This window comes from Mchenga conophoros, linkage group LG6 (genome assembly GCF_057382185.1).
Source record: "Mchenga conophoros isolate Kocher_MC1m ecotype Shallow Benthic linkage group LG6, M_conophoros_male_GT1.1, whole genome shotgun sequence".
Classification (NCBI taxonomy): Eukaryota; Metazoa; Chordata; class Actinopteri; order Cichliformes; family Cichlidae; genus Mchenga; species Mchenga conophoros.
Genome location: NC_140531.1, coordinates 25,558,888 through 25,576,541, shown reverse-complemented (window position 1 = coordinate 25,576,541; position 17,654 = coordinate 25,558,888). Strand labels below are relative to the sequence as shown.

General features: G+C 39.6%; 1 protein-coding gene across 7 annotated transcripts in view; it reads right to left on the bottom strand.

The window, feature by feature from the left end:
- ptprdb (protein tyrosine phosphatase receptor type Db) overlaps positions 1–17,654 on the bottom strand; it is a 157,231-nt gene that overhangs the window by 53,680 nt on the left and 85,897 nt on the right. For all 7 annotated transcript variants that reach the window (XM_085277015.1, XM_085277019.1, XM_085277016.1 and 4 more), the window contains exons 6-7: positions 13,912–14,058; positions 2,540–2,685 (exon numbers count right to left, since the gene is read on the bottom strand). In XM_085277015.1, the coding sequence (XP_085133141.1) occupies positions 2,540–2,685; positions 13,912–13,993 (228 nt within the window). In that variant the 5' untranslated portion in view covers positions 13,994–14,058. The remainder of the gene's footprint in view (positions 1–2,539; positions 2,686–13,911; positions 14,059–17,654) is intronic.

The window sequence follows — 17,654 nt, the reverse complement described above, 5'->3', positions numbered from 1 at the left end:
TGTTAGTGGGGGAATATGTTAAAGCAGCTAAAATTTCTATTTCTATTATAGATTGGAGAATGCGCAAGGTCAAAGATTTCCTTGATGAAGGAGTGCATAATGTGCAGTTCCCAAAATTCAGTGGCAGCATATTTGTTTGGATCATTTGTATTTGCAAAGGAAAAGGTTTTTAAGGCTTTCCCCCCATTTTTTTTTTTACTATGGAAAGCTGAATCCAAAGTATGACATCGTTGAAAACACAGCTTAAAACAGATCTCAGGTTTGGAGAAAAGCAAAGACCTTACACTTGAATATCTCTCATGTTCTTTTTCACATGTAATGACCAGATTTTTCAGATCTGCTGGACTGCACATTATAACTGCTGTTGCATAAGTCTAATACATGCATGTAATTTATCTGGATTCTGAATTCTGGGAATGTTTCCACTGACTGAAATCCAATAAAAATAAATCCCACAACAAGTCCTAACCTACAGGACGTCAATGGGAAATATACAGCAGGTAGCCCAAATGTTATATAGTCTGGATTAAAAATAAAACATCTCCTCGAGTGATTTAATCATGAACAGGAAGATACTGAGGTGAACTTGAACCTGGAAGGAAACTCCACTTATTAAAGTGGAAAAGCACCCTAAGCTGAGGGTGACACTGGCTGAGCAAGACCAAGGCTGATTCAACATCTCCATCTAAGAGTGACTTGTGGGGTGGGGAAATAAAGCAAAGGTTAGAGCCTACGGGAAACCAATAAGGCTGATCACATAAGAATCTCATATAGTGTAGCCCCAGGCATCAACTGACATATGAAAAAGTTGAAGCATTCCAGACATCTGTATGGCAGTATAAAAAACTGTTCAAATTGACAGTTTTTGTTGTTGTATGCAAACAGATGCATTGGATTATATATATATATATATATATATATATATATATATATATATATATATATATATATACCTACATATGTATGTATACATATATACACACAATTCCAATTTATTTATTCTTAATAGGGACAGACGACAACAACAGTTGCCTCAGGGTACTTTATGCTGCAAGACCCTACATTATTAGAGAGAAAACCCCACCAATCAGATGATCCCATAATAATAGTGATGGGCACTCATTATACAGCTACATGTCAATTTTTGTACAAACAGCACACCTTTCTCCCAGTGGGGAATCTAATGTGTCAAGAACTAGTCCTGTTATATTTAGACAATGATTGAGTCAGTAGCTTTTACAATAGCTCTGACGCTCTGGAATAATCCTTGTTCATGAATACGTTTCATGAATACGTTTCTTAAATAATTGATCGTTTGCTCTGTTAAAATGTCAGGAAATTTAAAGAATGTTTAGACAGTTTTCAGGAGGCCGGTTTGACTTCATCAGCTATTATTTTTTGTTCTCAACGTCAAAGGGTTTTGTTTCATAAGACAAAAAAAGAACATCCTCGCTGTCAGCCGGCTGGGACTATAATGTTCGGCATCTGTTCTTAAAAATTTTTTTTTAGACGAATAGTTTTGGGAATATCCTTTTTCACTTTCATGCTATGTTGTATGACAGCATTAACAGTTAACCTGGCATTATCCAAAGATTATAAACTGAACCTATTAATATTTGACATCTCAGTATGAACAATAAACTATAAAAATTACACATTATCTTCGGCTTCCTCTTTTGTTTTCCACAATTCTCATTAGTACTTTGAACAATTAAGTGATTACAATAACAGCTGAAAATGATTTCAGCTGATTGCCAATTATATCGGTGCTTTTAACAGCTATATTTAAGGAGCAGAAGTAGCGAGGGTAGATCAGTTGAAATACCTGGCGTCAGAGAGGTGAAGGGGTGAGTGCAGGAAGAGTGGGTGGAGACGAGTTTTGGGGATGATTTGTGACAGAGGGATAACAGCATGAGTGAATCGGAAGGATTACAAGATGGTGGTGAGACCTGCTGTGATGTATGTTTGACAAAAAGACAGGAGGTCGAGCCAGAGGTGGCAGAGTTGAAGATGCAAAGATTTTCGATGGGAGTGACTAGAATGGACAAAGTTAGAAATGATGAATATATCAGAGGGACAGTTATGTAGAGGAAGGATTTTGGTGAATATTAGACACACGGTGTTGAAGATGGAGCTCTCAGGCAGGAGGAAAAGAGGTAAACCACAGAGAAGCTTCATGGATGTAGTGAAGGAGGATGCTAGAGATGGGGTGAGATGGAGGCAGATGGTCTGCCATGGTGAACATCCCAAAGCAGTCTTTTTACTAAAAAATAAATAAATAAATCGTGGGCTGTGGGAAAAATTATAAAGAAAACATGACAGGAAAATGCTAACAAGAACTGACAGTAGCAGCAGTCATCTTGCCTCAGTGCTCTGTGTGGCCACTCACTGCAAACACCGCTGCTTCCAAGTAGCCAATAAATCTCTGTTGTTGGACACTAATCTATTTTCTTTCACAGCACTTCACCACGGGAAAAAGTTAGTTAATGTTACAGGAGACACAACGTTTCAAATCCCATTAGTATCTCAGCTTCTTTACCTCAAATCGCTGATTGCTGACTTTTTTGCCTTTCTTATTCCAGACAATCTTGGGCTGTGGATCTCCTGCGGCCTGGCACACAAAGGACGCGACTCCCCCCTGGACTCCTGTCTGGTCCTCTGGGGTTCGTGTGAATCTAGGGGGTGCTGCATGAAAAAAAACATAAATCAAACATCAGGTTCACACTGAGCGTGTTACTCTGTGTGGATGCACATCCACATGCCGCAAAGCAAAACGATAAGTTGTGACATACAGTTACAATCTTGATAGAATTTCCACCACTACTATTTACAGGCACTCTTACAAATATTCTCTAATAGATTATTATGTTTTTCCGTTCTCTGCTTTGTTGTTTCGCACCCAAATATCACTTCATATAAAACCACAAACTTCTGCTTACACATCAGTAACAGTTAAAGTGTGATTGTGATCTGTGCTGCACTTACACGGAGTGGGAAAGAGGGACGCCAGCTGTGTATGTGTTATGCAGTTTAAGTAGGAAAAATTAAGGACAATGATGCAGCCTGGAAACGATTTCAACAATCCAAATGTGTGTGTGTGTGAGTGTGTGAGTGTGTGTGGTATAATGTCAGCTACTTCTTGAAGTAGCTCTACACCTTCAGCACATCTTTCTGTTGGATGTTCACGAGGTTGGCTTTGTCTGTGTGTCTGTGTGTGTCCTTTTTTCTCTGTACATGTGTCTGTGTATGTTCCGCCATGTTTTTCCCTCTGTCCCTGTACCACCAAAGAAGCTTAATATTTATATGTCATAAAGGATTTATGAAGACTTACTCCTGACATGACCACTAAAGCCCCTCGTTCCAAGGACGCCAACAATATCATAACCGCAGCCTCCGCTGGATTGTGACATCATGACATCAAATAGATTCGGCACGTCAGTCACGGCACGTCACCACCAGCTTGCCTAATGGCATTCCAGCCAAACCAGAAAATCCCTACTTAAGGGCTTACCGCCAACCGCCCTGACAAAGGGAGAGAAATTGCTTTTTGCTGTTTAAAAGGAGGGAGGGAGTAAGGGAGAAAAGCTAAGCTCTTCAGAAAAGGGAAGGAAACAGAGAGCGAGAGAGAGTGAGTGTGTGTGTGAAAGAGTGGGAAGAAATGAACAGAGGAGTGAATGAGATAAAAGGAACGAGTGAGAGAGACAGATGGAGAGCAGTAGAGGGAGCGAGCAAGACACCGAGGGGTGAGACGGAGCGCGAGCGAGCCAGATGTACTGGCAAACATAGCCGGAGAGCCCCAAGCTGCCCAATCACCTCTACACCTCACTGGCTCGCAGCCAAATCTACCTCAATGACTGACTAAAACAATGTGTGTGTGTGTGCGCGTCTGTGTCAGAGAGCCAGAAAAAGGTAACGTGTGCATGTTTCCGGGTTCTTCTTCATCCTCCGTGCCACATTACATGCAAACCGCATGTTTCGGGTTACGACTAGGCTACTAAATGCTTATCGACAGGCTCGCGGTGACTGCCAAAAAAAAATTGACAACTTATTAGTCGTGTATTTATTTCAGTCAGCTGCGAGGCAAGAAATACCTTCATCAGGCCAAGCTTTTAAAATAAGAAAACTCGCAGATCCTCCTGGTAAACATGTATACAAAACAAAAATATAAGCAAAAAAAGTATCTTAGTATCTTAGTTAACAAATCAGTCAAGCAGAAAAGCAGTCTGCAGATTAACAGAGAACAGAAATAATGACCTGCCTGCAGCTATAACATGTAAAGTATGTGCAACATTTTTTGCGTGTGTCATTATAATGCATGTGTGTGTGTGTGATGCATGAGCGAGTAGATGGGTGTGTCCCTCTGAGAGAGAGAGAGAGAGAGAGAGAGAGAGAGGGAGAGAGAGCATGAGAGAAAGAGAAAGAATGAAGAGCAGGAGAATCTCTCTCTTAATCCTCTTGCTAATCTCTCCCCCACAAAACAAATGAAAAGTGTAAAGGCAGCAGGGCCATACTAACGGTAGATCTTTCCAATTGCTTTTTTTTTTATCTATCCCCCTCTTCTTTTTTACCCACCCTAACCCTGATCATTCTCTTCATATATCTCGTGTTTAATTGTCTTACGTTAAGCTTTGCCTCTCTATCTCTCTACCCCATCCCAGTTTTTTTAACCACTGAATCCCTTCTTTCTCCCGCTTCACAGCTGCTCTCCTTCCTCCATCTTTCATCCTCTCCTTGTTACTCTTTCCCCATCTCCTCCCTCCATCTCTGGGGTGTTACATAAGTCTTCCTGTCACATTGACTGACTTTATGAAGGGAGGTGGGGTTCCAACCGTATGCTCCACACTTCTCCCAACTCTCTCCTCGCAATTCCCCATCTCTTCTCTCCTCCCCTCTCTTTATTGGCTCTCATCCTTATTCTCTTTTCTTTGATTTCCCTTTCAGTTACTTCACTGTATTTTCTCTGAATTCATCTTCACTGTTCTCCGCCTCTGGTTTCCTCCCTCTGGGTGTCCTAACTGGTCTGTCTTTTGCCTTGATCATCAGGGTTTTTTTTGTGACTGTGCCACTTGGTGGGATTAAGCATTGACATCTGGGCCAAAGGAGAGAAGCTGAAACTCAAAAGGAAACTTAAATATTTGTACATGTTTTCAGGAGGGACGGAATATGTACAGGTTCATTGTTTTGCTGATGTAGATGGACTCGGAAAAATGAAGAACAATTACAGTGAGAAGGTGCTCATGAATGTTACCATATGTTACCACATTTCCTCACACCATCCTTCAATGTGATCCAAGATGGAAGTGAAGGAAAACTACTAAGTGGTCCACAGAGAGAGATTTAGAGGGAATTAGACGGTGCCAATCTTTCCACTCTGGTGTGAGTGTGTGTGTGTGTGTGGGGGGGGGGGGGGGGGGGGGTGGAAGAAGGGTGGCCTACATAGCAATCCATATAGTGGGACCTAATCTACACAACAGATTGCAGAAATTATTCGGTCAGCTCCTGTCCCTGCACCACTTCTGAGTCATGGCTAAAGATCTACGGTAAACAAAAAGATAATATTCAGATCTTCCCTGTAATTAAAAATAAAAGAAACATAAGAATTTGGTTACCACCAAGTAGCACTGAGGATCTATAACCTGAATAATTTTGACTTCTTCACACATGCTTTCACATTTAGACATTGTCTTTTCCGTCCAATTTTTAGTTTTAATTTTGTAAATGGTGACAAATATTATGCCATTTCGGAATTAACCGCAATGGGGTGATGGGGGCTCAGTGAAGAAGCACTTTGAAAAGACAAATAGCCAGACTAAAGGAAGCTAATGGCACCGTGTAGGAGACTATGGGGGCATATTATAGCTGGCAGATGCTGTCTTAACCTAGAGGGAGGGAGAGAGAGATCGGGTTTGTAAGAACAGATGCTAGAACAAACCTTCAGGGAGCATGATTTACGGATATAGTGTACTAGGATTGGGAATGTGATTAGATATAAGAATGGAGAGCTGATGTTTGGTAGGGAAAACAGATGGAAAGTAGTGGAACTTTAAAGGTTTGATAAATAAAAGTCTACTTTTAATGCGCAGAGAAATTCATGAATATGTGCCGAGTAATGAACAACGACTGAAATGTATATTTTATTCTCAAGACTCATGCATTTGATTACAGAAACCTAGGATGACTTTTTCATTCATTTGATTACATTTTCTACTAAAAGTAACCCTTAAATAGCAATATATTTTGGACAGGCTAAGGGCTCTGAACTCATTCCTACACATCTTTTAAAATGCTGCAAATTATGTGCCCTCATATCTCATCTTGTGTGCCCGCAATCACTTAGCCGATCCAATACGAAAAAGCCATAAAGCAGACAGGCGGATCCGAACAAATCAAATCAACAAAAAGCAATGGATTGAGCAACACGAAATGGGACTATTCTGCCTGATACTGCAGATATCAATTGGAAAAGAAAAACTAATATAAACAATATAAAAATATAGCGGGAGTAAGCTGAGTTTTCATTAGTGAAAGACTAAGGTTTCAGCTAAAAGGAGCAGATACTGAGGTCAGCTTTTCCTATGTGCTGGCTAATGTTTGGAAATGAGGATCAAATTGTTTTTAACCTTTATGATCACATCAAAATCAGGGGCATCTTCATCTACGTACTCATAGATAATCCTGGGTGTGGACGTGTAATCATGCGTATGAACAGGTTATGTGAGTACTTGTGTTGGAAGTTTTGATCATGTCTAAAAACGCTGATTAGATCTTACCAAACATCTGTGCTGCACCTGAGATTCATTAGTATGTTAGGGATAGAGAAAAGATCTAAATGTGGCTGGCCGATCAGTACTCAAAAGAGCACTGAATCAGGCTTGTCAGACAAGTTGAGGAACGAGGCCAATATAGAAGACTGAGCCAGGGCCATGATAGTCAGGCGAGAATGGGTGGGCAGCTGGCCAGAACCATAACTTAAAACACATTAACATCAAACAGACACATTAAGAGCAAATTATCAGCTGCTCGCTTTCGTCCTGGTAATGAAATTGGATTGCTTGGGCCAATAAACACAGAAACACAGAGCTATCATCCTTCTGCAGAACACAGAAGCATTAATTGGAAATTATTTGGCAAAATGAGCAATTTCAACTTAGCAAAATTAAATTTTACACAATAAAGTGCCGTAACATTTGGAACAATTTCACATTAAAATATGATGTTATTCAGGTTGCACAAAGTTTAAGTGTCTATTTGAACCAAGCCAAAGCAAAGTATTACATCCTTCTTTAAACTCAAAGCCCTGCAGTTTTTTGGGTGAATTTATTATTTGACTTATTTGACATAGATTAGGAGTTTCTGAGCAACTGCCAGCTGATGTTAACAAGCATTAACGAAACATTGTGATTTTTACACTAATGCAGGGAAAGACAAAATGCACTTTTATTGCTGATAGTTAACGCACATCCAATTAGCCACCCAAGCTGCCGCAGGTTTTGGCTAGTGCTGAGTTAATCAGGGTTAATTTGTTAGAAACACAAGGGGAGGAATTAATCAAACAGGATCTCTTTTTATACACAGGTCATTAGAAGCACATGGGCTTCCCACTGGGTATACTACTTTACTGGGTCAGAGCTGGCTTCCCATAAAGAGGAACAGAGGGTTTTCAGTGCTGGTCGCACTGCATTAGTTACAGACCACTGGTCAGTTACGTTACAGCAAAGCTAACATTATCCAGGCCTCAACACAGATGAGTGCACCTGCTAAGCTAATGCTAAGACAAGGTAGTCAGATTCTGTTACTCACAGATGAGCGCACAGCTATGCTAGCTGCTAATAGCTACAGTGCCTGTGATAGCACAAAACTGAGAAGCTTCATATTTCTTCAGTTTCACATGCACTGTCCTGCTCTCAGCCTATCACCTTACTCAGGGTTGGACATTAATAACAATAAAGAACAAATTGAGGGATCACAAATAGTCAATTTAACAATAATTTAACAGGCTAATTTCCCAGAAAGTTAATAGTAAGGCCCTTAATCCTAGCGTGAGCTAGTTAAAATAAAGTAACACAACTTTGATTGCCATTTTAGTTTCGTGTGTTAATGACTTTGGAAATTGTTTGTGATGTGGCCCATTTCTGTCACCTTCTGCTGCACAGATCAAAGATTTAAAATGAGCAGATGAGCATGAGGTGACACATCATCACTGAAAATGAATTTTAATACAATATAATGAATTATTTCAGAAAACATACCATGAATTATTTGGATAATGACTAAAATTACTTAAGTTGATGGATGGCATTTTCATTTAATAATGAGCTGCACACATTTCTTATAACCAATCCTTTTCTCCACTATCGGAGCAGATTTCTGAAAACTGTTAACCCTTCTACTCTCCATGTGTCCATAAATTCATAAATCCTTTACTTGCCTAAAAAAAAATGTTTATATTGCCTTTTTCATTTTTAAGATACAGGAGCAGAGGACCTAATGTAAACAGATCGCCTATTGGTCTATACTCATTTTCATTTTTAAAAAATGTATTATATATAAATGTAGGTATTAGTAAAGAATTGAAGTCAGTTCTAAAGCAAAGACTTTATCCATTAAATAACCTGTTTTACACTTTGCTTCCTTTGATAGCTCTGAAGTAGAGCGGAGGACTGGAGGGGCATGTACTTTTTTGATTTCATGTGGAGACCAACAGTGTCAACTCAAAAGCAATGAAAGATCTTTTTTAAAATTTTTTACAAAAGCTCAAATGTAAAACTAAACCATTGTGATTGTACAGAGAAGGGTTACTCACAACGAAGATAAAATTAAAAAGATATATAATGTGTTAGATCTGCCTGTTCAGTTTATACAAAACAACTGCTGGATCTGGCTTAATACTGAATAGGGAGCTGTTATATTTATTTCTACAAAAATCTTTGTATACAGTACAAAAAAGTGTCATTGAAGGCAATGAATTCACACAAAAACTGTATGTTAATAACAAACTACAGAGAGTTTCACAAGTGTGATCATACCAACTTAATTTCTTGGACCTCACCCAATAATGAATGACATCACTCATTCATATGTCAGCTACATACCTAAATAGGTACAAAGTTTAAATACATACATAAAGTTTGGGGCTATACTTTGAACAGTTGGACACTGTTATTGATCACTAGTGCGCCAGTCATTTGAAAATCTGAGCCTACAGAGGAATTCAGCAACTGTCTGCATCATGGCCCAAACTGCGTTGGGCAGGTGCTGACGTTATAACCAGTCATGTCAACCAGGTTCGGGGCTTTACTCTCCTCTTTCAGTGAGCAAAGTGATACAAATCACAAAAGAAACAAAATCCCTTAAAGTAAATTGCTTGTATATCTTTCACGCACTTAACAAATTCTTTGGGCTCAACCCGCTGACCCTGACCTTTAGGCTAACCTGACCTCTGTGACCCTGTTTCTTCACCCTGATCCAATGAATCCTGACTATGGCTGCATCCACACGTATTGGAATTTTCCATGTTAGTTTTCTAAAATATCTCTGACTATTTCCATGAAAATGAAAATGCAAAAAATGATGTCAGTTGTCATCAAGTGCATGCCAAAGCAACAGGTGGCAAAATAACCTCAACTGTGTCGAAATGTCAGCGATTCGGGAGCCTGAAAAAATACTGAACACGCAGTCTGCCAATAAAAAAGGAGAGAAAGGCACAAACATTTGATGTTGGAAAACAAAATCTTCACTCTGGTTTTTCAAAATCTCCTTTCAAAGTGACCTAAAATAAAATTTATGTGGATGAAATGTCAAATAGGAAAAGCTACATTTACTTATTTTCTTTATGTGTGCATGTGTGTGTGTGTGTGTGTGAAAGTAAGAAAAGCTAGCTCCACTGTCACTGTAGCATTCTGAGCCAACCATCTCTCACTTTAAGCTCGTCCAAAAGGCCAAGTAAATACTGGCAATGGCAATGTGTTCAGAGGGTGACAGGTCAATCGGTCACCACATGAGCAAGTTCTTTGTTTCTAGTGTTGTGCGCTTGTCTAATATGAATGAAAAGATTATTTTTTCTAGTAAAAAACAACAAGAACAAAAAGACTAAGGAGTTTATTGAATCTCCTGTGTTTTTTCCCTTTATACAAAAACCTTTCAAAATAGATAAATCGGAGCTGCCCAGTTTTTACAACACATTAATGAAGTGACGAAGCTGAGGGAAAGTTTCACATTACTGAAATCTTCCTCAGGCAAAATGTTAAAAAACTCTTGCTTGGTTTCAAAATGCACAGTCCCCTTACGAAAGCACATGGCTGCGACTCGATAATGCCATCCCTACTGTAAGCCTCTGAAACATGAGCTGTTTCTTTGTGTTGTGTTTCACATACTGCGGGCTGGAGTTTTCACTGATACATCCAAGCCACATGGGGAAGCATGGCAACCCAGTGGTTTTTGGGGGCAAATGCAGGCCAGCAGAAAGAAACCCTGTTGTTGTTTTGTTCCCGCTCACCCTGAATGATACGCAGAGAGATGGAGTTTCTCGTATCTTGATGCGTACGTGTGGCAGTGGCCTAGATTGTGACAGGATCAGGGCATTACTCTTAATCCACCAGATAGATGTCATATACATGCACGCGCACAGAAACACAGAGAAAGAAAAGTGTGTGGGGGGAGAGGTGGAGAGTAAAAGAGGGTGAATTAAAAAAATAAAAACGTGAAATCACATATGCAAGCTCAGTGCACTGCTTGCACAGTCGTACCAGCGCTTGTGTGCAGAATGCACATATGGTGAAGTCATGCAAGGTTTCCAGCTATGCACATGGGATACTGTTCCATTTGATTGCGTCATAATACTCTAGTGTAACTATACGAGTAACTTGGGTGTCGAGCAAGGGCGTCGATGTCGTCGGGATTTCTAGAATTTAGTAACATTTTATGCCACATACACATAAAAAAATCAAATGTGGCCTCTTTTTCTAGAAAACCCTATTATCCTTCAAATGTGTTTTATTCCTTCTGCATTAAGTTTAAGGAGAGATAAGCACAACTGAAAGCAATTTTTAGAATGAATTTAACATTTCAAAACATGTCGCCACATTTTGAAGACCAAAGATGCCAGTGTGTCCCAGCACCCCTGTTTGAATCCTCAGTATTCAAATCTCAGAGTCCCTACTGTTGATATTAAAAGAAGCTCTGAATGTCATACACAATGAGATAAAAAGGGGAAGAAACATCCCACCGCCCCCTTTCAAGCCCTCTGTCCCTTCTTTCTCACCAGATTACATGGATGTGCTGAGAGGAGGCAGAGAGCGAGCGCCAAAAGAGCAATGGAGAAAGTCACAACGAATGAGATGAGGGCAGGAGAAAAGAAAAACATAGACAGAGAAGGCAAAGTATGAATCCTTTCCCCCCTTGTCGCATCTGTGCTGCTCCCCGAACTCTCATAGAGGAACTGTGGGAGCATCATTGTTTTGATGGATGACTGGGCCTTAACTGGCCGACCCTGGAACTTACACGTGGGACAAGAGGGCAGGAGGCTGAAAGGAAAACATGAGTGGTTTGCGAATATGTGTGCGTGTGTGTGCTATAACTGTGCTCTGGGTGACTGTGTACTTTTAAAACATTGCAGGATGGAAATGGCTGACTGAAGCCTGCACTTGTGTGTCATTACAGCAGCTTTGTGCATATGTATGCCTGCTTTAGAAGGTGATGATGAAAAATGTGCTCTATTCTATAACCACAAACAGCTACGCATGCTTCATGTATTATATACTTATGCAACAAGCATTTCAAAACAAATACACGGAATGAAATTTCCACTAGATACCATTTTGACTGAAAAAGTATAACTCCTGGATGTTTAAAAGACTCATAAAGCTTGACTAGCAGCCTTTTCCTCTTACATTACTCCCTTTCTGAGTATCAAGTCTTTTAGTACTCCCACATTCCTCTTATGCCTTAATGTCTTTTATGCTTAGTCTCAACTCAGACCGGAACATTTCATCATCTCTGCTATAAGATCCTCATTGCTAATTGTCAACCTGAATAGTCAGACCTGGCCATGTCTCTCTCTCAAAAAGTCTGGATATGTTTCCAAGCACATCAACTCAACACGACGTTTTTGGTTTCCAAAATCTCCAGAGCCACGTTTGTCCCTCTCAGCAGCTCCCGGCGGTCTGTCAATCTATACAGTCTCCAGTTATTTAAAAAAGTGTTCTATTCTATTCTGTTCTATTTATTATCAGAGAAAGCTGCTTTAATTTTTTTTCATTGGCACAAATAGATAGAACTGACCTTCCTCCATATCACAAATATTCCGTTTTGTTGATAATGAAAAAAATCACAACACTGAAATGTAGCTTTTTTGTTTCCACAGTTTCATAAATGCAGATGAAAATGCAAATTTAAAATACCAAAAATTTTGTGGACAATTACTGGAGACAAGAAACACCTGGTAAAGATTTTAATTCTTTACACTTATTAATAATGTTGGTAGGACACGTAGGACACATGTTCTTCATGAGATCAAAAATGTGTCTCAATACAGATTTTTGTACAGATTTGATCTTGTAAATTAATTCAGTTAAACAAGCTAAGCTTAAACTATTGGTAAACTAGCTTATGCTTAAGAAAACGAATCACCAACTATCTTGTAATCATTAGAGCACAAATAAAAAAAAAATATCAAAATTTTAAAATTCCAAAATGGACTATTAATAAACTAATTGTCTTTCAGTTTTAATTTAGCCAGTGGTTACACATATTAAGCATTTTGATGACATCAACTTAGGCTGTGGGAAAATCCATCCTTTCATAAACAAACAAACAAAAAATACATAAATAAATGAATAAATTCTTTTTTTGTTCAGTAACATTAAAAGTAACGATTTGCAGTAATTGCAGCTATAGTTTCGTCCAGGATGTGACTATACCCAGTATGCTAATGTGCATGTAAATTTCCTTGACAAATATATCGGATGAGGATTGGATGATGTGATGAGCCACAGGGATCACACATGGATACACACACACACACACACACACACACACACACACACACACACATGCACATGGTATAATCACAATTACACAAGCAGTAGGGAAATTATCTGATTTGCCATATGTGGTCTGTCTATCCATGCCAAGTAATACTGGGATGGACAAAAACATCTGGCCTTGTATCAAACCTGCTACCAAACATACACTCATGCACAGATGTATAAAATCACACAAACACACACACATATAGTAGGGATGTGATATCTGGAATAGTGGTCTATGAAACACAAACTGCTACAGTGGGGCAAAAAAGTATTTAGTCAGCCACCAATTGTGCAAGTTCCCCCACTTAAAATGATGACAGAGGTCAGTAATTTGCACCAGAGGTACACTTCAACTGTGAGAGACAGAATGTGAAAAAAAAATCCATGAATTCACATGGTAGGATTTGTAAAGAATTTGTAAACAATCGGTGGCTGACTAAATACTTTTTTGCCCCACTGTATATATAACATATAATATATACAATTAGCTTTAGCAATGAAGCAATGAATCACAATGTACAATAAATTACAGCAACAGTTTATAAAAAAGCATTTTATTATATTTTTTACACTTTACATACTTTGGAGGTTTGTTGTCATGTGCATCTTGAAGAACTTCATGTAATCTCAGAGTAGCTAAATGTTAATGAGATCAGGGCTCTGTTGAGTCCATGGCATCTACTGCAGATCTGTTTGTTCTGCTTTCATGACTCTGGCTGTTTGTTTGGTTTGATTTCATCAGAATAAACCAAATTAAATTCAGACTCCTCAATGTACACAAATCCAAACATATAAAGGTCACAAACCTCTGCACAATATTATATATGTGCATGTGTGTGTGTGTGGCTGTGTCTGCACTAGTGCAGAGTGTGAAAGCACTCACTGTCAGCATCAGCGAGGAAGAGGAAGCTGAGGAGGAGCAGGCCTGGACAGGAGTGCATCATGGGATATGTCGACACATGCATGCTGTATCAGCCGTGAGCTCACTGCCTCACTGTACAACAGGACAATAGAAACAGGCTCTCACAACCTAGGGAGGGAATCAGGGAGTCAGAGAAAGAAAGAAAAGGAAACACAGTTATTAGTCCACTTTTTAGAGAATTTCAGACATTATATCAACTGTGGCTACACACACACACACACACACACACACACGGGCACACACAGACTTGAAGTGTGTGAGTTCCCTCTGGGCCTCACACTCCAGTTATGCAGCTGCCTCTCCCCTTCTCGCTTCATTAAGACCATACACTCATTGCCAGAGGTGTGTTTTGATGTGTGTGCACTTGTGTGTGTGTTTGAGAGAGAGAGAGTTGACTAAGTAGCTGATGAATTTCAACTTATGGCAAACATTTGGCATTAAAAAAAATCAGCAACTTCTGAAGTTCAGTTATGCTTTTCTTTCTTTCTTTTTTTTCCAATCTGCCAAGCAAGCAATGGTCTGAGTTTTTCTGCTTTATTTTTTTGCCCATAATTATAATCTACAAAGCTTTTAAGTACTACAAAGTACTTCAGTAATGGATTTCTTCCAAATGTGCGTCATATCGTCATGATTTCAAATTGATAAAAAAGGAATGACTGGCTTTAAGATGGAGGGGTGGAAGGCTAGAGCAAGGGATTGATGGATGATGGGCAGATTAAAGTGGGAGGAGACTGACTAGTTTTATCTGCTGGCTATGTTGCACAGTGTTGGATCAACATACAGCTCAATGTCTCTATCCCTTCATCTTAAGCCTCCTTCCTTCCTTACACTCTGTCAGGTCCTTTCCTGCTTTTAAAGTCTTTACTCTCCAAAACGTTCCCTCGTCACTTCCTCATATCCTTTCTCTTTAACTTACGTTCCTTCCCTTTTCCTGTCATTTGTTGTTACTCTCTCCATTGCATCATTCTTTCTCCTTTCCATCAGTCAATTTTTTTTGTATTATTCCTAACTCTCTGTCCCTCTAACTGTCTGTCTGTCTGTCTTTGTGCCATCTGCAGTGCCTGGTGTGAGTGTTTGGCATTAGAAGAGACAGGCGTCAGTCTGTGTGTCAGAAATCTCACAGCTCAAATCACATGACACAATGAGACATGGCAGATCACTGCTGCTGTCCAGAAGCTGACAGTGTTGAATGAGAGACACTGAAAGTGAGCAGAGGCAGGAGAGGGATGCGTCTGGGCCTATGCTGTAACGTACATGCGAGCATATGCGCGGGTTCATGCTCATGCTGCTTTACGTGAATTCCTGTGTTCGCTAACTCTGACTGCAAGTACCTGTAACTGAACTGTTTCTGTGTGTGCATCTACATATGCATCTGTGCGTGCCTGCAGCTGTGTCACTGAGAGGGTATGTGCATGTGTTTGTGTGCCTTCCAAAACTGGACAGATTCATCAGCGACGGCAGCAGTCTTAATCCCCTCCACTCGTGAACAAGCCATCTGATTAAAAAAAGACAAGGGGGGTGGGGTGGAAGAACACTGGAACCCAGAGCTCTTTGCATCCCTGCAGCTAAGGCAGCAAACAACTAAAACCCTCGCTGGATTTTCCACTTGGTTAGGTTTGGAACAATTGCTTTGGGATAACCTAGATCTCTCCGTGCACAAATTAAGTCCTGCACTGATTTACACTACTCTAGTACAGTATGGCCAGGCACAATACTTATTGTGTTTCTTGAGGATCTACCCAAAAGAAAAACACGTTTTTTTTGTGTGTGTTCTTACTAACTAATTCACAAGTTATTTTGTTATTAGCTGTAAAAACTGCTCTCAATTACACAAACTCTACTTATTGTACTAACTACAGGGTGACTGCTATTGTCATTCTAAATGCATACTCATTCACAGAGCATTCATATGCACATTTGTGTAATTAAGTCTAATTTGCAGATAATTCAATATTGGTAAGAATGGATCTTTTTTTTTATGTGTGTGTGTGTGCTGTGTATGCCCACTAATCACTGCAGCTTATTCACTGTCACTGGAAAAGCCTGCATTATTTAGTAACTCACTTCACAGCGTGTCACGTTAATTAAAGAGCTAACTCAGGGTGGTTTAGGGGATGGCAGTGATGGAGGTAGTGATAAATAAAAAGATATGAGAAAAGGTGTGTGGAGAGAGGAGAAATATAATAACGTGTAATGGAAAAAAGACTAAAAGAAGCCCAAAATACAAACTTACACACACAAACGGACAATCACACACACACAGCCAGGTAGTCACCAGATTGTCATCTGCTGGCTGTTGTTGCTAGTATTACTGACGGCCTAACAGAAAGCCTCCCTCTATGCCCGAGCTTCTGCTGCTGCTGTAGATCACAGTCGGCCCTAAGCCATTCACTTACATTAGTCCCTATCACTCAATTATACACTGTCTGTCTGCCTGGGCCTGCAGCTATCTGTTACACTTATCGCTGGAATAGCTTCTGACAGAACAAAGACTAACTGAAGAGTGGGAGACCAGCTTATGCTTCTACGTCCGGGACAGACAGACGGACGTAGAAAAGTGAACAGGATTAGAAAATATGTCCGGAGCCTTGTTTCAGTAATAATAATAATAATAATAATAATAATAATAATAATAATAATAATGATCAAGAAAACATAGAAAAAAACAAGGTTAAATTCATTTAAGTGCTATTTATAGTATTTATTTTAATCTATTGCATTCTTCCAGTTGTTACAGTCAATTTAGAACAGAAACAATTCATTAAGAGATCAAAAGTTGAGAGCTGAGGAAGTACAAGTCAAAAGGAAAAAAAAAAAAAAAATTAAAAGAAAGTGAAAATCTGATCCAAAAACGGAAAGAAAAGGAAAAGAAAGTGTGGGCGGATGATGAGAGAGAGGAGGGGAGACTACAAAGCGAGAGCCTAGTACAGCTGGAAGGGATGTTGAGAAAGATAGAGACAAAGACAAAAGACAGATCCTAAAAAGCATAGCTTAAGGCAAACCGTGTGCCATGGAAGAGAACACTGAGAATCCTAATTTGATTTGATATTCCAAAAGCTGAGCCACCAAATGCAATTAGACATACTAATTAACTTATTCTATTTGCCCTGTTGAAATGGTGGCAGACTGACAGAAATGTCAATGAAGAGACAATTTGTGTTTGTTGCATCATAGCGCCGCACGAGAAAAAACAAGATAAGCTAAGTGGCAACAACAAGGTTTTTGTTGCACTCCTCAGCAGCGAGCTCAAGTTTTCTCAAAGACCATATTTTGATTATCTCGGGCCGCTTTCACACATGCAGCAAGTTTTATGGATCAGCTCATACGAACTCTGGAGTGAAAGCTGTCAGCTCATCTCTGGTGCCGTTATTTTATGAAGAAAGTCATCTTACAAATGACCTGTATGAGATCATTTAGTAACCACGGTAACACCTGGTGGTTCCTTGAAAGCACTCGTGTGGCAAAACTGGCTTTTTTTCTTCTTCTCAAGATGACTAACTTAATTCCTAAAGGACTTCAATTCTCAGCTTTTCCTCCTTCTCGGTGTAGGTGGTTTTGACGGCAACATGTCGTTTGATTATTTAACAGCTCCTTAAACTAATACCACGGCTTAACGGCGAAGTTGAAGATGCTGCCTTGTCACTAACACACGATCTGAAAGCACTCACTGACGTAACGGATAGATAACAAGCAGTATACGATAA